Genomic DNA, 22,956 nt, shown 5'->3' with positions numbered 1-22,956 from the left:
AGGCTCCGAAACCTGCTTTTCCCATTGTATAATCACCCGGTTACCTTTATAGATATCTTTTAAGAAATTGGTTACTCCATCTTGCACTCCTAAAGTTTCCAGAATGCCCCACAAGCCCTCTTGAAGTACACTGTCATAGGCTCCCTTGATGTCCAAAAAAGCCAGCCATAGGGGTCTGTGTTCCTTTTCAGCTATTTCAATGCACTGTGTTAGCGAGAACAGATTGTCTTCTAGCCTCCTATGCTTCCGGAACCCATTTTGTAGCTCTCCAAGTACCCCCTCGTTCTCTACCCATGCCTGCAGTCTGTCCTTTATAATCTGCATAACCACCCTGTAAACCACTGACGTCACTGTTATAGGCCGGTAGTTATTTATGTCAGCTTTGTCCTCCTTTCCCTTATATATCATTCTCATCCTACTTAGCCTCCATTCGTCAGGTACTTTACCATCCACTAGCATTTTGCTCACCACCTCCCTCAATGCTTTCTTAGATTTCGGGCCCAATTTCTTTATTAACATAATTGGAATACCATCGGGGCCTGCCGATGTGCTACTTGGTACCCTCTTCTCCGCCCTTTCCCACTCTTTTTGTCCAAGCGAAAGCAGTGGGTTGACCGGGCTATCCCTCTCCGACGTACTGCATGTACCATTTGTCTGTTCTGTAAATTTTTCCCTCATCATGGTTCCTATATGCTCCATTGCCGCCTCTCCTTCTAACCGAGTACCTTGAGTTGTTACTATATACCTCTGCTCTAGGCTTGTCCTATTACCCAAGGAGTTCAGATGTTGCCAGAATTTCCTAGCTGCCTGTTTATCTTTTTTATTGCTTATTTTTGACAGCCATTGGGACCCTTTTGTCTTGATTTTCTCGTTGATCAAATAAGATGCTTCCCTTTTGCATTTTATGTAGTTTACCCATTTCCTCTCTACTTCTGCTTCAGGTTCTCCCTTACTTTTGGAATACCTGTGTTCCCTGGAGGCTTCCTGACGTTTCTTTATGGCCTTCTTAACCTCTTCATCCCACCAGCTCTTGAGTTTTCGTATCCCTTGCCTTGTTTTCCTGACTCGCGCCTTACCTAGCTCACGCTCAAATAGTCTCATTAACTTTGGGTAAGTCCAATCAGTTTCAGTACTCTCTGATATTTCCTCTTCAATTTGTTTGGCCGCTATTTCCACTTCGTCTTCTGAGTAAAAAATCACATCTGGCGTTTCCTCGCGCGTCGTTCGTGCTTTAGTTTCCCTCTTAAAACTCAACTTGATACGTTTGTGGTCGCTACCTATACTTCTGGAGCCCTGTTCATCTATAATCATGGCTCCTAATCTATCGTACATCCTATGTGACATCAACGCATAATCTATTGTCGAGTGTCGACCCCCTACCTCCCATGTTATGATCCCGTCACACTTTTCAGTAGAGTTACAGACAACTAAGTTAAGCCTCTCACACATATCCAGCAGCATGTTACCTGTGGAGTCTGTGTACCCATCCATATCTTCAACATGCGCATTCATGTCTCCTAATACAATTACTTCACATCCTTTTCCTAGCTCATTGATGTCCGCTGCTATACAGTCCAACATTTTTTTGTTTTCCTCTTTAGCATTTGATCCTGTCCAAAGGTATACAAAGCCCAGAAGTGTTTTCGCCCCTGCTACTTTTCCTTCTAGCCATAAATGCTCCTTGCATTCCTGTTTGACCCTTTGCCAATTTGTATTTTTATGAATGAATGCTCCAATTCCCCCACCCTTTCTGCTACCCTGCACTCTGTTGCAGTATTCCCATGCATAATCAGGGTTACAGGGCGGTTGTTCCATGTCCCTAAGATGTGTCTCTACAAACCCATAAACCATTAAGTTCTCCTGCCTTAGTTGTTCTTCGATTTCCTCCCATTTTAGCCTATTTCTGCCACCTTGCATGTTAATGAACCCTATGTCTGACTTAATTTGGCTCTTGCGCTTATTCCTGTCACCTCTCCTACAGTACCGATGTTCGCGTGTTTGTGGCTCCTGCCTCGAATCGTCCACGCCTACACTGCTTCTTTCAGGGCTCTGGGTCCCCCTAAAAAAGCTGTTGCCTGGCGACCCATCCTGCCCCCTATCCTTTTGCCAGTGGCACCACTGTAGTGAATACCATCCTGCACAAAAGGTCGGAAGCCGGTTCCGTACACGTCCCTGTTGACCTCCATCACGCTGTACCCGAGTCGTCCGCTCGGACTCCTAATGACTCGATTGGCCTCAACCACCCTCCTTTCTACCTGGTAAGCCTGGCCCTGGACCTCTGGGATAGTGCATATGGTCACATGCACCCTCCCGGAGGCCTCTCTAAGCTTACTCAGCCCAGTCTAAATGTGCCTCTCAAGGTCCTGGCTTCTCCCCTTAAGCACGTCATTGAGCCCAGAATGCATAATGACCAAGCTGTCGCTCTCAGTGCTGACCCCAATTACTTCCCGCGCCTTGGTCATTGCTTCCGCCATACCCTTGCCCGCTTGCACCTCCACCTGTACTCGCCCGTCCACCTTCACTCTCGCCTTCACGCCCTGTTCGGCCCTCCCCACATATGAGTCCCCTATCACCAGGACCCTTCTACGTGCAAACCTTTCGACTGCAGCCTGTGCCTGCTGCCCCTCCCTTTGCGCCCGCTGGCGCCCCTGTGGCTGCAGCGTCGCCTCACTCGGGGCGCGTTGTGCAGCTTCACTATAACTACGCCATTTCACCGGCGGCGAGCTGACGACGGCTTGCTTTGGCTCCCTGCCTCCCACTTCGCCTGTAGGGTCTACCCTACTTTCCGAGTTTTTGCCAACACTTTGTTGTTTTGACCTGACCTTCTCCGCTGCCCGCGTCTCCAGCGCGCCGAGCCGCCTTTCCAGTTCGGCGCTCCTTTCTTTTTCTGCCTCAAGCTCGGCCACGGTCCTTACTAACTGCGCGGCCTGGGCCGCCTCCACCTTGACAAAATTGTCAACTTTCGCCTGCAGTGCTATCCGCTTCTCCTGTTCCTCCCTCAGTTCGACCTCCACCAGCGCCATCTGCGGCGCGCAGGGGTTACTAAAAGTTCAGAAGCAAGAAATTCGGCAGACGGCGCGAGTGCTTTCCTAAGCGACGATGGTGGCTGCAGCAACCTGCCCTGCAGTAATAATGACGGCTTGCGCTCTGCCCTCGATGGTATCTCTTGCGGAGATGTTGTCGGCACTGACTGTGTTGAGGTCTGTGGGCCACTATCCAACGACGACATGTATAATTATTGTAATACTGTACTGATGCAGTCTGTCGATGACTACAGGCTACTTCAGTCAATAAAGACATACTTAGTCATACGTTTTGCTGCTGATGCTTAATTCGGCTTTTTGTATAATTCGACCACAATACGCGGTCCCACACTGGTCGATTAACGGGAGTCAACCGTATTGAGGGTATTGCCAAATTCCACCATATAGTCAAATTTGGCCATGGCGGCGTTTTGAGCAAATGAGAGAGGCCGTGCGTAGGAGCCCTTTGGCCCAATCAGTGCTGACAAAATGGCAAAATTGACAATATGGGGGATTTCATCAATGTACAAAATAACAATAAGGGGCAGCCGAACTAATGCGTATCGAATAAAAACTACTGCACGTTCCCGGCCAATGCGCTGGGTCTTAGAGGTCGCGTGTTGGGCCAACACTGAGAGAGAAAAATCAAAGTTAATGGCTTCGCAAAGAGTGCGCTTGCCAAGGCTGTATGCGTGACGTAATGCTCTCCGACTCTCTCCTAGTATATATTTCCTTCTATTTGGCGCTTGCAGAGGCGTCCGTCTCTGCAGCTAAATAATTCCGCGCTCGCGAGCAGTTGCAACTAACTTTTCTCTTGCGAGAGGTATAAAATTTTGTATAGCTATGGCCTCGTTAACTACGAATGCCTTATTCAATTAAACAAGATTTCCATGGTTCCAAATGGGATGACCGTTATGAAACTGAATATATTTTGATGGCATGTGATGCATAGCTTTCCTTCAGGTTGTCCTTGTACTGGAACATAATTGTGCTGAATCCACCATGGTATAAAAGCTCAATTTTTCTTGAAAAGGCGAAGCCCTCCGTGCTTATATGAAATCAACCTATTTGGGTTCCTTTACTAGCATGTAAACAGTGCCGATTCATTAACAAATTTATTAGTTCGTCATTTCATGGCTACAATGTCAACGCAATGTTTATACGGCATGTTTAAAAGCATCTCTTGGTAATATGCGAAGCGTTACCCTTCGCGTAGCTCTTTTTTGCTTCGTAACCTTCAAAAATCCATCACAGCGGCGCTTTTTATTTATATACAGAACAATGAGCGGCGCGAAAGGTAGCGCTTTGCAAGCAACTGGAAGTGACGTTTTCAAATCACCTCTACAGCAAACATTGTAACAGTAAAATTATTAATTTAAATATTAGCTAATTGTTCAATAAATAATTACCTCGAACTTACTAAGTGTTGTGACGTAAATGTGCTAATGATACCATTATGTGAACAATGTGCTAGCGCGATCCTAATTTTATTTTCATTTTACTTTATTATACTCTCTCGTTTGGTTGAGCTGGCCTATGAATGAACAAATTTGAAATGAACTCAAATGAACTAATTCAACTCTTTTGTTGTTGATTGAAGCATTCTGCAATGTATTTTTGCTGCTTGAGCTTGAATTGTGACTCAAGCAGCAAGTGATCAAGAATGCTGACATGTTTAAACACAGCCTTAGCATTGGATTGTCACGTTCATTAATTGGATGAACAAACTAGAGAGAGAGGGGGAATGCTTTTTCTTAACTCCACTAAAAATGTAGCAGCTAGCAGCGCTAGCCACGAATAAAGTTGAACACACGCTCTTCCGAAGACAGACTCACACGTTACAAAGCTAGATGATAAATGCTTACGTTGCATTACGAATGACTCAACTGGACTGAAGTTGTGTGGACACACCAGCAGGGATTACGCATGAAATAAAGGGAGGGGCACTTGAACTAGAACACATTAAAAAGCTGCCGCGAACCAAGCACACTGGGCTGGGTCCGCTGAGCAGGGTCATGTGTCAGGCTGATTTATTGAAAGATAAAAGGCGAAGAGGTTGGCTTCATGGAGAGTTGGCTTGCGAAGGCTGGCTGCTTGATATAATAAGCTAACCTCCTACTTTATTTCCTTCCTAGCAATTGCAGTGACATTACTGAATTGTGCTTCCACTTTGTGTGTCTTGAAATTTTCACAAGTACTTAATACTACTACTACTACTACTACTACTAGGGTAGAAAGAAAAAAATCTCTATTCCTCTTTCAATAGGGAGCACTTCCTGTTTATTTTTTGCCATGGCAACACTACCACTATCCTCTAATACTTGCATCTAACCAGACCTACATGGTGAAAATAAACTAATCCGACTTGCAGTCAGACGAGTTGTGCCCGTCAGAGTGCCAATGTTTTGATACATTAGTGGCTGCTACGCAAGTCTCAGCGACTGCTAGAATGCAATGCCTCGAAACATACAATTGGGAAAGCATTCCCTTTGCATGCTTTCTGTTCTACATGTAAAAGGAGACTGTACGGTACTGTCAGCTAAATTTTGTTTATTGAATGATAGCCAGCAATCAATTCCCGCTCAACACCACTGAAAATCTATTTTAAAGGTGTTCTTCACCAGAATGCAGGAATGCCTCAATGGCAATACTGCATTGGTTTAAGCTGCGTAGACTGCATTGCCTTCATGCTTCATGCTTGTCTCAAGTGTATAATTTGTCTTGTCATAAAGAATCCTCCACATTTAGAATTTCTGCAGAAACAATTAGCCTAATCATCCTTGCACTTTGAGTTCGCTAATTCAGCGTCACTCAACAATATGTTAGGTTCCTGGTTGTTAGGTTCCTGGCGCAACTCCTCCAGAAGGGTGTTGGTCCCGAGTTCGATACCCTGATTAGGAAACATTTTTTTCAAAGTGCAATGCTTTGTTTTTGAAAAACCCATTAGGCATTTGTTTATGGCTTTGTGCTTTCAGGTGGCCACAATTTTCTGTTTCGCTGCATCCTTTTTTTTTTTAAACTTGGCCTAATATACTTGGGACGCCTTGAATGTGCCTAAAATAGCCAATTCAAATAACGATCCTTGGTTTGAACCTTCGATCAGGACAACGTGTCCTGGTCTTAGAAGGCTTGCATTCCAATAAGTATGTCCATTTGGTTTCACAGACAGTCATCGGCTACGCACAGCAGGATAGCTGGTTGAAGGTAACTAGTGTGGTTGTTACGGTGTCGTGCCATTTGGTGAATAATTATGCATAATATTTACAAATATCAATTTATTACCATTTCTGTACATACAAGGCATATATTCTATGCAGAAACCAAGAAATTAAGAAAACATGACTAAGTTCATCATGAAACACACCACACATGTAAATGAATTGAATATTTAGAGATAAAGAAGCTGATTGTAATTATACCTCAGTGACAGTGCCAACTTGTCATGCCTTAAATTTATACGTAAAAGTAGAGCGCAATGGCCATTTCTGACTGGAGGGAACGCAATCCATAAAAATTGGAGCTCGGCAGTGAGTCCCATGCTAACAACATCAACAAAGACAGCATGTGAATCCAGTATATACACAGCCACATCGATGTTCACTTTCACAACGTGATGAGTTTTATGCAACTGTATAAGCACCATATACAATATGGACTTATCGCCGTATCATCTTTTTTCGGGCTACTTGAGACAGCACGTCGATCTGAACGTAGCCAGCAAGGGAGAAATGCCACTAAAGGGAGCACAGACACGGACACACAAATTGCGTTTCTCTCTCAAAAAAACGAAATCCATTCCACACACAAGCACTGAATAAAAGTGAAATGCCACCGATTTCCGAGAACACATGATCCATACCACAGTTCCTGTAAACTCTGTACCCTTCATGTTCACCCAACTGTTGTGCTGCAGTCAGCATTTGGCTTCTCGAAATCAACATGAGGCCTTTCAGTATGAAAATACACCAACAAAATATTGACGAAATCTCCAGAATTATGTAATCTGCCAGCTTTTCTATTGCATCACGGAGTACTTGGCACAGTAACTACACTTCCCTGCACAACGACAGAGATTTTAGACATTTGGACAAGTGCAGAAGCGAGATGACTAACGCAAGGCATAAAAACACTACTTCTGCTTGCGTGGCGCCCTTGAGTCGCGTAAAATTAGGAACCATGCGATGGCACTTCTTGATTAGTGACCCTTCTGATGCATATTGGCAGCACGCATCAAACTTGTTGCAAATCTTGAAAAACCACCGGAACCGCAGCTGATTTTGGGCGAGAGCAATCTCGCCCATTGAATCTCTTTCTGCGGCGTTCAAGATCATTGGCGCAAGTATTTATCCCGGATGGCCAGTCCCGATGGCAACGTGATACAGCTCGGGTGCGAAACAGACTATGTCATGCAATCAGGGCACATAGTGAAAGCTGAAAGCTTTTGCATGTCAGCACCCAAGTAATCAAGCCTGTGGGACCTCAGGGAGGTGTTCAATAGTTCACTCTAGAAGGATATCTTTTTTTTTTTTCCGGCACACTGCAAGATATATAACAAAGCAAACTTCATTTATGCAGAGCAATTTGGACAGATCATGCCTCGAGTGTTGCCGAGCGCTGGCCAAGGGTGCTGCTTTTGTAGAACAGTACATATGCTTACATGTGCAACATGGCATATGTATAGCATAAGCAGCCTATGCAGAAAAAAAGAACAAAAAGAAAACACAACAAGCAGATCATATTTTAATTGGTTACAGCTTGTAACACACTGCAGTAAGCCATAATATACCGCAGTGTGGTTCCTTTCCTTTTTTTTTTGTTCTTGGACTATCTGTACATATTATTCACGTTAACATGTGTACAAAAATTAGCACATATTTCACAAATATGTACTTGTTACAGCTCAGGCAGTTTAAAGTACTTGTAGAGCCGCTGTGTCGCAATGAAATGTACGCGTTCAGACCTATTGTCGCAGCAATCTCATGTCCTTCTGTGTAACCCCCCCCCCCCCATATGTCACTTCACCCTAAAAAAAGAAAAAAGAAACAGAAAGCTAATTATGCAGTGAAGGATTAAAATTTGATTCTCAAGCCATTTCTGACTAGATATAAAGAAAGGCAGCTTGTACTCTGTACATTTTTCTAAGAAGTAACATCATGGCTCAGCTGTTTGTTCAAAATGCCCAGTAGACTGATCTCTTATGACACAGCACATATGCTACCTTTCACTGCCTCCCCATTTATGCTTAGGTATGAAGAAACTCTGAGCCAGGTGTTGAAGCCTCATTGTGAATCTCTGCCATGGCTTTCATTGCCGTTAATGGCAAGCATACTCGTACAATGGCGTGTTCCAGGAGGTTCTTATTGCTCCAGCATATGAATTCAGAAAAATGAAATGACAATGGGGAAACTGTCACTCCCGTTAAAAGGGGGAGAGTGTAATGTGTGGATGCATGGTTTCCTCCTAGCTAGCTGAAAATGTTTACACAATTTACCCAGTGTGCAATACTTTGTGAAAAACACATGCTGGAAGGAAACAGCACCTTTGAAGAGAGCTGTGTGATAAGCAAGGAGCTAAATTCCTTCACTCCTGATCAACCATTATAGAAAGCAGCTAAGTTTTGAGAGGTTTGGTAGCTTCACAGTGAGCTGTTATGATGCGAAGTTGAACTGACAAAGGTTCCATGATGAGGAGCGTGGTCTGCCATGAACTATGGCATGGTAGATGGCCTTGCACCCAAAAGCTGGCACCTGCTGCAATGGCAACATGGTAAAACTAGCACAAAGGCCGGTCTGTTTGCTGCGTTATTGAGGGGTAAACAGTAACAAGGGTATCGAACAATCTTAGCAACTAATCTCTTTAGTGGCAAGTGCACACAGGAAGCTGCAGGACAAGCATAATTGACAACGTAATTTCACTTCAGATGCATTTGTATGTCAATGTATATAATAAATTGTACATATCACAGCACATCAAAAAAGGAAATCACACAGCAAGGGTACCATCCCAGTCTCCAGCACATAAGCAATGGCTGACCATGTGTCAGAGGTACTGCCACTGGCGAGTTGGCCCCATTCTGCTACACAACGAAAAAAGCAATCTAGAAAGTTAAAAAACTAAATACCTTCGTTGCAAGAACCAAGGCTAACTCCACAGCGAGAAGTGACAATAATATGCCCGTGTCATCAGTTAACAGAAGTATTATAAAAGCAGCATGAATTTGCCCGGTCCTAGTTACGAAAGAGTAGAAACTATGACCTCCTATTCTTTTGATTTTGGCGATGTTTAATGGGAGTTCAATGTTAAGTTTAGGGGCAGACTGGCATGTTTATGACAACCAGTTAGCATTAACTGCTGCGGAAAGAAAATACTAACCACAAGTATTTTCCTTGCAAATGCAGACTCATCGTTTCTACTGCGCTAATTAAACTGATAAGTAGTTGTGTAAGTGGTTTCTAACACACAAATTAAAGTTGTGTGCATCCAAACAAGAAAATTAATCTTGTCTGGTGTGACAAACACCAAAGTGCCACTTGTTTTGATGTTGTGTCACCTGCAAGCCCAAAGAACAAAAATGATGCTGGAATATGGGATCAACTGTGCCTGCGAACCCATCACAATCACAATTACTTATGCAGCGACTTACAAAGAAGATAACAAACATGAAATCAGTGGCTGCAAGAGTCAGCAGAGTTAAAAGGTTCGCCCAAGAGAATGCCCCAGCAATAAATGAACACACATTTAAGATTCAGTTAAAAGCACTCAAATCGGATTTCGTCACAGCAAATTGAATATAAAAGCCAATAGCAGTGAAATATAAGCAAAATAAAGCAAGCAAATGAGGCTACACATGTCCTATTTTTTCCCTCATGAGCCGTTGGGAGAGATTACGTAAGTCACATGGCGTCAGCAGCCCCTTTTAACTGGGTTTTTATATTTGATTTAGTTTTACAATGCGACCCAGAAGGGTGGTAGCCCCTATAAGCTGGACGTACCTATGTGAAGTCACCTTAAAATGCAAGAAAGAAGAAAAAAAAATGCACACTCCTTGGCCGACAAATCAAAGCACTTAAACAGCCTGAAGCGCCTATTGTAGCCTGTGGTGCTGCACGTCTCAACCTAATAACATGACGTCAGGTTTTCAATGAGTTCTATAGCTGTTCCAAAGGACTTCCAGGGAATATGCGCTTCCTGAGACAAGATGTATGTTACAGAAGTTGAAAAGAGAAGCTAACTGCATTTTTTGAACATGCCATAGGTTTCCTTCAATGCTGTACCTCTTTTGTCGGCTTAAGACAGCACATCCATCACCTATAATTCACAGCTTTCATAAGTGATTGCACGGCCATCGTTACCAGCAACCTATAGGCTGAAGCAACAATGGCAACAAAATATCACGCACCTCACACTGCAGCAAGGCTCGTCTGTCGTCTCCCCACAAATATGTGAAAACCGCACTTTGGCATACTCAAATGCACTACTACACTTTCAGAGCTGCTTCAGCAATTCAAATCTTGATCCTTAGACTGGACTTGCAGCAGTAGGCGTAGAGCGCACACCATCAAGACCGCAAGCTGCCGCAAAACTTTTAGCCGAGAACAGCTTGAATACATCCTGTTGCAGAAAAGTGGTGAAATTGCCAAACGGACATAGCTCCATGTCGACCCCAGCACGGATGCTCTTGCAAAAGTGTGTGTGACGGGTCATATCCTTGCCATTGTAAAGGACCCTTATGAATCGCTCTTTCTTGGCATTGCTGTATGCCTCTAAGACAATTCGGGAAGCATAGGGGGGAATGGTGCCATCATCGAACCCAAGTGTCGATGCCACGGGGATCAGGTTAATGTCGTGACCAGAGAAAAAGAGGAACTTGGTTTTGGATGTGCCATCCATAAAGTCACGCAGTCCCCTGTGAATTCGGGCCAGCAGGTAGTGTGCCTTGAGAATGCTGCTCCGGCGAAAAGACAAGTCCTGAGACAGCTGTCGGCCCTCCCAGTCCACGTAGGAGATGACGTTGCCAACGTGCTCCATTGTGGCGCAGTGATGGTCGGCACAGGGCAGCGGCTTGCGCTGGCACACGAAGCCCATCAATCCATCCATGATTGGCCTTGGCGCGACAAACTCCGAGTTGTTCCCTTGCGGGCTGAGCACCTTGCCGAGTGTATTCAGCAGCTGCACAACGGCCAGGTGGTTCTTGAGCATGACCTTTGTCTTGCGCGTGAAGAGCCTCTCGTACGTCTTGAGCTGCGGACAGGCGCAGTGCGGTCCCATGCAGAAGTTGATGTCTCGTGAGGGCACCAGGTGGAGCCTGTCGAATGAGAACTGTGGCAGGAAGCCATAAAGGAACGCCAGGGCACTCTGGTACGTGCGGGAGAAGACGGTGCTGTACAGCTTGACGGAGCGTGCATCCCAGTCATCTGGCAAGAGCCTCCATGGTCCGGTATGGTAGGCATCGTGGAGGCTGGCCCCCATGTTTACATGCTGCACTACACCCTCCCACGTGAGCTGGCCTTCCACGCAGTTGCTCTGGTTCGGGTGGGTTGCGATCGTGGCAAAGATGTTCTTCAGAGGGAGTAAGGGGTGCTTCGTTATGAGAGAGACGAAAGAATTCAAGGGGCTGCTCCTGGAGCTGGAAGGTGAGCTCGTGCTTGGAGGCCGGCGACAGCCAAGAAGGTGCTGGTTGCGGACTCGCCGCAAGGGCATGCGCTCTCCGTGTCGCACCATTATGGCTACAGCTTCCAAAGTAAAATTGTTGCTTGGAACTTTACCTGCAAAAAAAAAAAAAAAAAACTTACAGATAACCACACAAAATTCACAGGAATTGGATGGCTGAAAGTATGTTAGCTTTTGCCGAGAACCCCATAATGGGAAGGCTTCACTGTTACATAGAAGTTTCACCAGTTCATTTAGCTATAGCATATGCTATACTAGCTATATGCTAGCTATAACATGTAGCTAGCTAGCATATAGCTTACTGACAATGCTGCTGCTAAGAGTTGATGTAAATTTCTACAACTTTCTATTTTTCCCACGTTAATCTAGCACACTTATGGGCTAGGCTGACATCACCAATAAAATCGTTCTCGATACATGCAGATGCTAAATTTGTGCCGAGGTTCACTACGACTTATGCATGCGCGCTCTCCTGCGATATACGTTTTTGAATGGTTTGCATGTGACTCACCTTCTTGCCAAAGTGATATACTATTGTACGGGTTGCAATACTTCATCGCTTTCGCCTTGGTAAGGCTGTGGGACAGCTGCATGTTGTGTTGTCCAGCATTATACAATACGGCAGTGGTGTCCGGATACTTGGCCTTGGCGTCATCAGTACGTCCAATCAAGCATACTGGAAACGTTGCAATAGTAAATGAACATCACTCAACGAAAGCGAAAACCCTCACAGCGCGCGTTGTGCAAGTTCTTATATAGGTTCGAACAATTCGAGATATTATGTTTTGCTTGAGGTGAAACTCACTGGTTATCGCCATGCCAACGATCCAGATAACGATAAACGATGCGAAGAGGAGCCGTTGCCTCGCCAGAAACTTCGTCACCCATAAAACTAGCGACACCATTCTCTTAGCTAGCGTCAAATCAGCTCGTCGCGAAAAACTGTCGTACGTTGACACATGCCTCCACTACGTGACGGTAAGAAGAGCGTAAACAAACATTGTAAAATGTAAGGAAGGGAGAAGAAGAAGGTGTGAAACACCGGGAAGAAACCACATCTACAGAAAAACAGACAGCACCGCGGGCGCCGCAGGTGCGTTCAAATGTTTGTACAGACGACAAAATTAATGCGAGGACGTCACGTAGGCGTCAGTTGACGCCAGTGCGCCAGCTTCCCCAGGTCCTATTCAGTTTGCTGCAGAGGCGAGAAATTAATGATATGACGTCTGTAAACTCTTGCCATGCTTGCGGCGCTATGTTCGCTTATAGCGTCTGCGATGCCGATGGAGCTGGCTTGAAACCAAGTTGCAATGACGCTTATTCAGCATATCTTGTCGTTTCACGAAAACTGCAAAACTATACATCCAACAACTAATCAAAAAAACGTAACCATACAATTTAAGTGGATTATGTTTACTAAGATGGTGCATTAGCTCGGCTTTTTGTCTTTTCTTAGTAGTTGCCAGAACTTTGGAGCTTACAAAGGTCGTTTGTGCTAGGGCTGCCATCTACTGCTTAGTTTGGTTGGAACGCCTGTGTCCTTTCCGTGATGGTGGTATGTGCGTCGTCCGACTACAAGCACCACGACTACTCTCAGCTGCTGGTCAACCCCGCGAGGCTTTCCGTGCGCATCGGTCGTAGTGGCACCACGGTAAATTCAGCCCTATCAACCTAGCATACAGAACGAGCGCTACCGACGAGCCCCACTAAAGGCTGATTACTGCACGGGCTTCCCGCTTCGTTAGGCTAAAGCTTGCGGCGCGCATAACTGCAACCACTGCAACCTCGTTTATCTTCCAGCATTGCCGCCGCTGAAAGATGTAGCAGACGAGCTTTAGCGTCGCTTCAAACATACCGAGCTTCGGTGGCACCCTAGCAAGTGACAAGTAATGAAATTAGCCGATCGGATATCCGCAGACTTTTAGTGAAAACACGCTGCCAACATGGGCACTGTCTGCATTGACGTCGATTTGGACATGAAGCCGATGTCCCTCGACTTGGTGTTTCCAGAGGGTATTGAAAGAGGTGGCAGAATAAACTTCAATTTTTCGAGGGCTCGGTTTGATTCAGAAGATCGCAGCGATGCCCGCGGTGACGGCGTCACACAGTGGCGCCCCTTCGCAGAGACTTTCTTTGACGCGGCCTATGCGCGCGAGAAAGTTCGCGTGTCTTCGGGAGGCAGGCCGAGCTCTTTCTGTTACATCGACGGGCGACACGAGCCAAATGAGGTCTTCGATGACGCAGAGGTAGTGGAGATACAGACTCAAGGTTGCGAAATCGAAGTGGAGTCGGAGCTCCCCTCTCCTGCCGCGTCGCCTATACCAGACCCGTGTTCACCCGAAAGTGCGAGTTCGCCTGAACCAGCGGCAGTTGTCGGCAACCACCCGATTGCTGACACTGTGGACGCAGGAGGGTGCGCGCGTAGCACTGTGGACGAAGTTGACCTGACAGGTGACTCAAACGATGCTGATGAGAAGACAGCAGATGCCGCTACTGAAGATCACACCTACATGGTCGGCCAGACGAGTACCGTCACCAGTGCTGTTGGTAGTAATGACGATACCGCGACTCGCTTAGTCATTTCGAATTCAACCGTAGCTTCACCTGTGAACACAACTGTCATTGCAAAAGATTTGAACATTGCCGAGAATGTAACCTTAAAGCCCGATACAGTAGGAAACAGCAGTGCAAATGCTGCTGTCACTGCCAAGAAAAACACTGGCACTAAAGCGATGGCACTGTACTCTTGCTTGTATTGCCGGCACATAACACCATGCAAAGAGACTGCAATAGCTCACTGCAAGCTTCATACCTCGAGAAAGGATCCTTTGCCACAGCAGACACTAATAGGGGCAGCGTCAGTTAAGGCAGGAAAGGTTGTCGGGCCTACCTCACCAGACAAGGCTAAGCCCCAGAGAAACAATACAAAGCCACGTATCGGAAATGTGTTTTCTCTCACTAATGATAAGTTGTCTGTCATTACAACTGCAGCTAGTGCGTCAAACCTGACTGGAGATGAAACAACTCTGGGGGTGAAAGGTTCCATTGAGACAACAGTCTTGCCCACAGTCCTCAACATGCTTGCCTCTGTGTCACCAAATGTTAAGCGCGTTGTCCTTAAAACAGGCCCAGTGCCACTCTCAGCAGCTGGTTCTCTTACTCCCAAAAATATCACAGCTGTTGTGAAGAGAGCTATTGAAAGCAACATAACAGAACTGAAGTCTGTCTCTTCTTCATTTACACCAAAGCCACTGACGACAACACCAGGGAAGGGTTTGAAGCCAATTGTGCTGCCAAAATCGCTCGTAGAATCAAAAAACCCGATCACCAAGCCTCCTCCTAATACAAAAATAGTGTTTAAGTGCTTCAAGTGTTCTCACGTTACTTTTGATAAGCTTGTCGCCCTTAAGCATCTCCAAGAGCACACAACGGCAGCACAAGAGAAACAAATGGATAAAGAAAGCCATTTGAGTGATGAATCTGAAGGTACATCTGCTCCGGGCACACCTCCTGTGCCAGGTGGACCGGAAGCTCTAAAGAAGCGTTCCCTGCCTCTGACAGGATCACAGCTGAAGCCTCTTGTTCAGCAGGTTGGTCGTCTCTCAAAAGCCGCAACGGAGTCAATCAAATACTTTGCATGTACCAAATGCAGAAAGGTTTACAAGAACAAGGCAAGCTTGAACAAGCACATGGTGAAGCACACTGGAGAGCAGAAGTTCCGCTGTGAGATTTGTGACAGGCGCTTTCAGTTCAAGTCTGTGCTTCAGGTGCACATGAAAGTGCACAACCGTGTCACCCCATACAAGTGCACAAAGTGCAAGCGAAGCTTCACCACAGAAGCTGCATTGAAAAATCATGAGGAGAAATCGCACAGTGACCCAGTTATCTGCCACCTTTGCAACTTGCCATTTGTACGACAGCACAATTTGGTAGTGCACATGATGCAGAGACATGGACAGACTGCTCAGCACCGTTGCACCAGCTGCCGGAAGCCCTTCTTCACCGAGGAAGACCTTGCTGCTCACAAGAATTTATGCAAAGGAGATATCTACCGGCATTGTGGCCTCTGCAGCTTCAAGGGTGCCATCTACAAGGAGCTCTGCGAGCATGTAGTGCAGTGCCACCCAGAAGTGCCGCAGTTCAAGTGCGAGACGTGTGGCTTGGTTTCCATTCACAAGGTCAGGCACAGAGGCCATGTTCGAACGCACCAGCCCGGTTATAAGCCGACGAAAGTGAAGCACACTTACAAGTGTCCACAGTGCGGCAAAGAGATGCGGAGCCAGTCAGGTCTGCAGTCCCACCTGAGCTCCCACAACAACATACGGCCATTTGCATGCCCAACGTGCGGGTGCAGTTTCTCGTCCAAGGGTAGCCTCAGGGCTCATCGCCTCAACGTCCATGCTTCAACCACTTACAGCTGTGAGCAGTGTCCGCTTACCTGCAAGTCTCTGTTTGCACTTCGCAAGCATAAGACCCTGATTCACGGGCAAACCATAAACTTTCAGTGTGACCACTGTAACAAACGCTTCACCTGTGAGCGCAAGAAGCAGCTGCACACTGCTGTGGTGCACATGGGTGACACGGCTTGCCTCGAAGATGGCCAGAACCCGTTCCCCACGCTCAAGGTATACCGCTGTACGGAAACAGATTGTACCTTTGCCACTTTCAGCCTGTACCGGAGCAAGGCCCATGCCATAACCCATACGGGAGTCATGCCTTTCCAGTGCACACAGTGTGACAAGGCATTTGTCGTCCAGGACGAGCTCAAGAGACATATAACTCTGCAGCACAATAAGGGCAAGCAAAAGCCTTGTCCTCACTGTGGTCGGGTCTTTGTGTCTGACTCCCGCTACGAGTGGCACCTGCGTCTGCATGAGAATAACCAGGGCTTCAAGTGTACCAAGTGCAGCTACCTATATGAGTCGAAGGCATACCTGGAGCACCACCAACAGAAGCATGCTGAGGAGAACCTGTCTATCTGCCAAGTGTGCAACAAGACTTTCAAGGTGAGCTGCATGACGAGTCGAGTAGGTGCTGTGTAGGCATAGCAATGTTATGGCAAGATTGCACAATAGTATAAGGATCTCTTGCATTAGTTTTGTGAAGAGATTCATGACAGTGAGCGCATAGGTATGCCTTGTTATTTTTATTTAGCGCACCATATAACCGCTCCAACGATTGTGTGCAGAAAAACAAGGCAGGAGAACTACCTAGTTAAATTGTGTTTATTTACATGCACACACATACATGCAAAAAAAAAAAATTGCACATAATTCTGATGTTATATACAGTGACCATGCTCTGTTTTGATTTCAAGCAGAGTGAACTGCAGCATGTCATTTTGGTGCATTTTCGTCCATACCCAACGATCCTGCAACATTTGATGTAGTTAATAGATTGCCAAGACATACAGCACGAAGTATGGTGTTTGTGATTATGTCGCTATAACATGTGAAGTGGCATCATGTTGAGGCTTTGATTTTTAAAGCTGGTTGGCAGTCCAGTCCTATAAAGTTTAATCTAAATCTGGGAAAGAAAACTCCACTCAACATTAACAATAAAAGTTTTTCTCTACCTGTTAATCTAAATATGTTTAGGCAATACCTGGTTTTAGTACATTGTAGAAACCATCTGCTTATGCATGGAAATTGAATTATGAGGATGCTCCAGCATTATTTACTACTTCACGTCAGAGGTTCCTTTACATGTAGTAGTGCCATGTTCAGCATGAAGTGATCCAACTAGGTGCTTTCCATGCCTTATGATTGCGTCAAATGTTGTCAGTAGTACCATTTCTTATGTTGCAGTCCATTTTTGTATTATGTTTAGCTTTGTTGCTAATGTAAAAACTTGTTGACTTGAATATTTCAAGAGAAAATGTAGAAAGTAGCATTCTTGAAGATTTTAGTTTTCTTTTACTTCCCAAAGCAATGTTATGGTAACCTTCTTTTTCAGGTGAAAAAATTCAAGATTCTATCTGAAGCTAGTGTCACAAAAACAGGGCAGAAGCAGGGATGACACCACAGCACATGGGTGTTTTCGCTGCCTTGGTCCTTGTTTTCATGTGTGCTCTGTCCCTTGTTCATCAAAGATGCATCCTGTACTAGCACCAGAAACTGCACACATAACAACAGCTTTGCCTGAATGTTTTAATGCAGTGTGGCAGAGCTATCGTCACAAAAGTGGACCCAGAAATTGGAATTTGCGCCGCTTTTTAAACCGTTTTCATTCCCTACTCTTGCAGACTGTGCGAGCCATGGGCATCCACGTGACCCACATGCACCCTGAGGTGGCAAAGAGCCCGTCTCTGCAGGTGCTGCGTTCACTGCGTTATCCGCACGGTTGCGACCAGTGCCCTGTGCGGTTCAAGACTACCACCGAATTGCGGGCACACAAGCTGTGCCGTCACTCGGGCGGTGCAGGCAAGCGGGTCGCCAATGCTGAAAGGAATTTCGAGTGCCACTTCTGCGGCAAGGCCTTCAAGCACAACTGCGCACTGCAGACGCATCTTCGCACCCACACGGGTGAGCGGCCGTTTGAGTGCCCACACTGCAGCAAGGCCTTCACCATCCACCAGACGCTCAAGGATCACATTGTTAGCGTGCACACAAAAGACTTCAAGCTGCACTGTCTGCTCTGTGGCAAGGGCGTCGTCAACAACACGAAGCTCAAGCAGCACCTTCAGCACGCACACAAAGCCGTGCCTAAGCCTACCTTGCCCCTCTCCGCTCGCACCAAGGCGGGAGTAGACAAACCAAAGGCACCTCGTGCACCGGCAAAGAGGGCTGAGCAGCCGCAGCTACAGCAACATCTGCAGCCACACCAGCTTCACTTGGCACCCATCGTATTCGTAGAAGAACAGAATCCAGAGATAGGCGAAGTGTATGTGGAGCAGGAGGTGGTGACTGCCACGGAAACAGCCATGGTTGTCGAGGACCCTATTAAGCTGCTCACATCTTTCTTCTGAGCAACATGTGTTTGTGGAGAGAGTACGTGATGTGTGTTTGCCAGGGCCCCCATCAAACTCTGAACATCTTTCTTTTGAACAGCTTGTGTGCTTGAAGACATGCAGCATAGGAGTTTGTTACAGACTTCATCAAACTCATCACGCTATTGAAACAATATGTGTTTTGTGAAAAAGTACTGTTAAGGAAAGTGCCTGTTGTTTGTTTAACAGAAACTGACAGACTTCTGAATGGATTGCAGGAAGTGGCTTGTAAAGCTATGTACGTTCTGTTTGTATAGAGTTTGTACTATATTTTATGCCTTGCTTGAGTGCGAGAGAAGTTGTACATATGTTTGCGTGGTCACTGGATACATGAGAGTATAGCACACCTCTTTGTTTCATTGCAGTCTGACAGATAAAGTGCACTTCTTATGGCAACATATTATACCAGCATTTATTAACCACAAATACCTTAGAGTGCTATTGATTTTATGTTTGTTTCTTGATTTTGTAGGGGAGTTCTGAATTATACCAACCTAAAAAATTACAATTGCTCCATCAGTGTTTCTCTGTGGCAAGGTAACCGAGTTGCAAGGCAGTGGGGTTACAGTCTGATTTCAAATGTTATGCATGGTACACTGTGAAATATGAGCTTGTAGAGCTTATTTGTGTCTTCAGGTACAACTGTTCTTGGATGCGGGAATATGAGCATGGCTTAATGCCTACGCCAACGGAACATTTCAGAAAGGCCGGCTTTTATTGAGTTGCAATGGTTTGCAATCTTTAGAAGACATACAGAAATTTGGTCACCTGCTGACCATGCGAAATTGAATTTCGAAACTTGGTTTCAAGCATTTTGCTTGTCCACAAACTGGACCTGTACTTTTTATTTTGTACAGAATAACACAATAAGAATGTTGGTCTAATTTGGACGTCAAGCTAAAAACAAGATCTAAGAACTTAAGCTGTAACCTTCAGTTTCTCTACCACAAATTTCCAGAACATTGTTGACATCTAATTTCCTTCGTTAGTGCGAAAACCGTTTAGCCTGCAAGCTCATTGCCTCGCTCTCGTTTATCCCATAATTCTTCAAATGTCTGTGAAGTTGGACGTCATTTGAAGGCCATGTGTACCTCTCTAATCTGCCAGGTTGCTAAGCCAGAACCCGTTGCAGCAAGAAAATGGTATTGCCAGCCGTCCACCTATAGACCATTATGCAACTGAAGTTTGAACTGCTGGGTAGATGACACATTCACCTAACTTATGCCATATGACCAACCCAGCGCAATCTGTGTGCGCTTTTCCTTTAGCTTAATTTTGTGCAGAGCATCCTTTAGAGAATGCAATACACAAAAGGTGTACGTGATTCAAGGGGTGAGCAGATGAGCTTTGCTAAATTTGGGTGAGTCAAAGCATGTGGTTTTATGTACGGTTTGAATAGTTGAAGTACTGTCGGCTACTGCTGTCTTACTACAACAGCACGTAATGGCTCGTTCGACACTTTTCTTTAGCCTGCCTGTCTGACTATGGTGTGAGCACAGTTACTGCTCCCTCTAGAGGCATAGCTTTCTAGTTTCCATCCAAAAAATTTAGGTTTTCTGGTGCATTCATATCACAAGCTAGCATTATCACATCTTCTGTTCAGATGTTCACCAGACTCCCTGTACTTTTTGGTAACGTTGACTGCCAGACACGAATGGCACGATAAAGTGCGTCGAATATCTCCACTTTAGATGTTCTAGCAGATGCAGTTCACGGAAGTGCGTAATCTATCTTCATGCAGCTGCTTTTCAGCAATTTTTCTAAAAACTACTTTTCTGTGACGTACTCTTTGAAAAAATAGATAGAAAATTCGGTCGTAAACATTCATTACAAATTCACTTTCTTCCCTTTAATCGCAACAAATTTGGCTTAATAAATGTAATTTACAACGTCACTCACTTGATCGCATCAGTGGCACCTGGCAGAGGGTCAGGAATAACAGAAGCTCCCTCATGTGCCTCAAAGTACATGCTTGCATGTGTATAGTGCATGCACTATGCGCAATAGACATATATAGAATGTTTCTAAGTGGAATGATGTTTGTGTTTTGCTCACGACTGATGATGAGCTGCCATGATGAAAATACAGCCAGAACTCTCATTTGAATCTGTGCCCTGTCGCCATTAAGCGTTTGTCAAAGTGAGCCACACTATCAATGAATAGAATAATCCAATGGGTGAACTGTAGCCATATGCTGGCTGTAGCAGACATTATTTGCGAGTAGCACAGGAATGAAGAATGTGCATGGGGACAAAATTTTTAGCTTGAGCATATGTGTGGCACGTAAAAGATGGGAAGTCGAGGAGCCACATGCCTTTATTTATAATCTTTATTATGGATAGCGAGTTTACATTTTCACCGACCCAAGGACGATGTCTTTTGCTGTATAGTTCATGCTCGTTCTTTTTTGACTTTGTGGCAAAGAGCCAGCTGCCAGACCCATGGCAGCCGTTTGGTGCGAGAAGGTTATTGTACTCATTCTCAGTTCAAATATGCAAACAGCACATTTTATGTTCATCCAGATCATCTCATTTTCACAAACACACTTGCTTCGTTATAAAACACCGCGTGTATGAGAATATTGAAATTAAAGTTTCTAAAGCCAGTTGCGGTGCCTCTGTTGCTTCAAATGGGTTCACAGAATCAGCGGCATTGCCTTTTTAGAAGTGTGTGTGTTACTTGCAGGTCCTCTGCGTCCTTGAGTGTTTGCCACAGGAAGGTAATCACCTCGTAAATGAGCTGGTTTACCGCTTGTCTGGATATTACGAGTTATCGCCTTTGGCAAAGAGGGGAAATGAGTGCTTTGAAATATAGAAAGGCTTTACTTACAGGAAAGGCAGAGAGGTTGGCATGAGATGGTACGTTCTAGCCTGCTACTCTGCACTGGGGAAGCGGAGTGAAAGTATCCCCTTCAGGCGCTGGGTGCAGAATTGTGCATGTTAAGGAAAAGGAAAAGCACCAATGAATATAACTATATATATTTACAATGTTTTGCATAATCTTGAAGCTCTTCCAATTGAACCTGCACTGCAGATACGAGGAATCTGTGTAAGGTGTTTAGTAAAATTACCTTGACGGTATGTTTTCGGATGGTTGCTCCAGGGGTCACTATGCCTTTATATAATGGGTTCGCTTTGAAGATTTAGTAAAATAGTATAGTAATAGTATATAGGATATAAATAGTATATTGTCATGTGGTAGTGACTGTGATGAACACAGTAGCAAGACTGTATATGGCGAAACTAAATTTTTATTGGGTGAACTTGTGCCCTCAAAAGTGAGTGACACTTAAAGCACAACGATAGCGGTGAAATCAGATTACACAAGGTTCCGTGACAACAGACAGCGGATCGAACTATTGATACCTTTCGAGGAACTTCCGATACATGCAGGCGCGTTCTGCGCTGTGCGATAACATTTGTTAGGCGGTAAAATGTGATCGCCGGATAAATACAAACAAGTACATGTGTCAGTATAGTAGTAGCAATCTCGAAGATATAGTGAAAGCAGAGGAAGAATTCTATACAGCTCTGTACAGTACCCAAAGCAGCCACGATACCTCCATTCATAGTAGTAATGAACAGGTTACAGAGGCTCCTTCTATAACTAGCGATGAAGTTAGAAGGGCCTTGCAAGACATGAAACGGGGAGGAGCAGCAGGAGAAGATGGAATAACGGTCGATTTAATGGAGGATACATAATGCTTGGAAAACTGGCGGCTCTCTATACCAAGTGTCTATCGACTGCAAGGGTCCCAGAAAACTGGAAGAATGCAAACATTATACTAATCCACAAAAAGGGAGACTTTAAAGGAACTGAAAAATTATAGGCCCATTAGCTTACTCCTTGTATTAGATAAAATTTTCACCAGGATAATCTACTATAGAATAAGGGCAACACTGGACTTTACCCAACCAAGGGAACAGGCTGATTTCAGGAAAGGTACTCTACCATGGATCACATCCATGTCATCAATGAGGGAATCGAGGAATCTGCAGAGTAGAATCAGCCTCTCTATATGGCTTTCATAGATTACAAAAAGGCATTTGATTTAGTACAGATACCGGCAGTCATAGAGGCATTGCATAATCAAGGAGGACAGAAAGCCTACGTAAATATTTATCTTGGAAAATATCTACAAAGATTTCACAGCTATCTTAATTCTGCACAACAAAAGTAGGAAGATATATGTAAAGAAAAGGGTCAAACAAGGAGACACAATCTCTCCAATGCTATTCACTGCGTGCTTGGGAGAAGTATTCAAGCTATTAAACT

General features: G+C 45.1%; 2 protein-coding genes across 2 annotated transcripts; one reads left to right on the top strand and one right to left on the bottom strand.

The window, feature by feature from the left end:
* Nucleotides 1-6,283: 6,283 nt before the first annotated feature.
* LOC142575639 (2-phosphoxylose phosphatase 1) lies at nucleotides 6,284-12,818 on the bottom strand. The gene is made up of 3 exons (XM_075685162.1): nucleotides 12,499-12,818; nucleotides 12,205-12,369; nucleotides 6,284-11,788 (listed from the first exon to the last, which is right to left on the bottom strand). Exons 1-3 carry the CDS (start codon nucleotides 12,596-12,598, stop codon nucleotides 10,542-10,544), a joined length of 1,512 nt encoding a protein of 503 aa, XP_075541277.1. The 5' UTR covers nucleotides 12,599-12,818; the 3' UTR covers nucleotides 6,284-10,541.
* Nucleotides 12,819-13,199: 381 nt separating this feature from the next.
* On the top strand, nucleotides 13,200-21,288 carry LOC142575638 (uncharacterized). The gene is made up of 2 exons (XM_075685161.1): nucleotides 13,200-16,699; nucleotides 17,938-21,288. The coding sequence occupies exons 1-2, from the start codon at nucleotides 13,637-13,639 to the stop codon at nucleotides 18,658-18,660; spliced, it is 3,786 nt and encodes a 1,261-aa protein (XP_075541276.1). The 5' UTR covers nucleotides 13,200-13,636; the 3' UTR covers nucleotides 18,661-21,288.
* The last annotated feature ends 1,668 nt before the right edge of the window (nucleotides 21,289-22,956 follow it).

Source organism: Dermacentor variabilis, chromosome 3, assembly GCF_050947875.1.
Source record: "Dermacentor variabilis isolate Ectoservices chromosome 3, ASM5094787v1, whole genome shotgun sequence".
Taxonomy (NCBI): Eukaryota; Metazoa; Arthropoda; class Arachnida; order Ixodida; family Ixodidae; genus Dermacentor; species Dermacentor variabilis.
This window is presented reverse-complemented; position numbering and strand designations above follow the sequence as displayed.

Excerpts from the sequence above, each read along its gene's own strand:
- LOC142575638 (XM_075685161.1), top strand. The coding sequence starts at position 13,637 with ATGGGCACTGTCTGCATTGACGTCGATTTGGACATGAAGCCGATGTCC. Across the intron at positions 16,700-17,937 it reads TGTGCAACAAGACTTTCAAG|ACTGTGCGAGCCATGGGCAT; the intron begins GTGAGCTGCATG and ends CTACTCTTGCAG.
- LOC142575639 (XM_075685162.1), bottom strand. The coding sequence starts at position 12,598 with ATGGTGTCGCTAGTTTTATGGGTGACGAAGTTTCTGGCGAGGCAACGG. Across the intron at positions 12,370-12,498 it reads CGTTGGCATGGCGATAACCA|TATGCTTGATTGGACGTACT; the intron begins GTGAGTTTCACC and ends CAACGTTTCCAG. Across the intron at positions 11,789-12,204 it reads TATATCACTTTGGCAAGAAG|GTAAAGTTCCAAGCAACAAT; the intron begins GTGAGTCACATG and ends TTTTTTTTGCAG.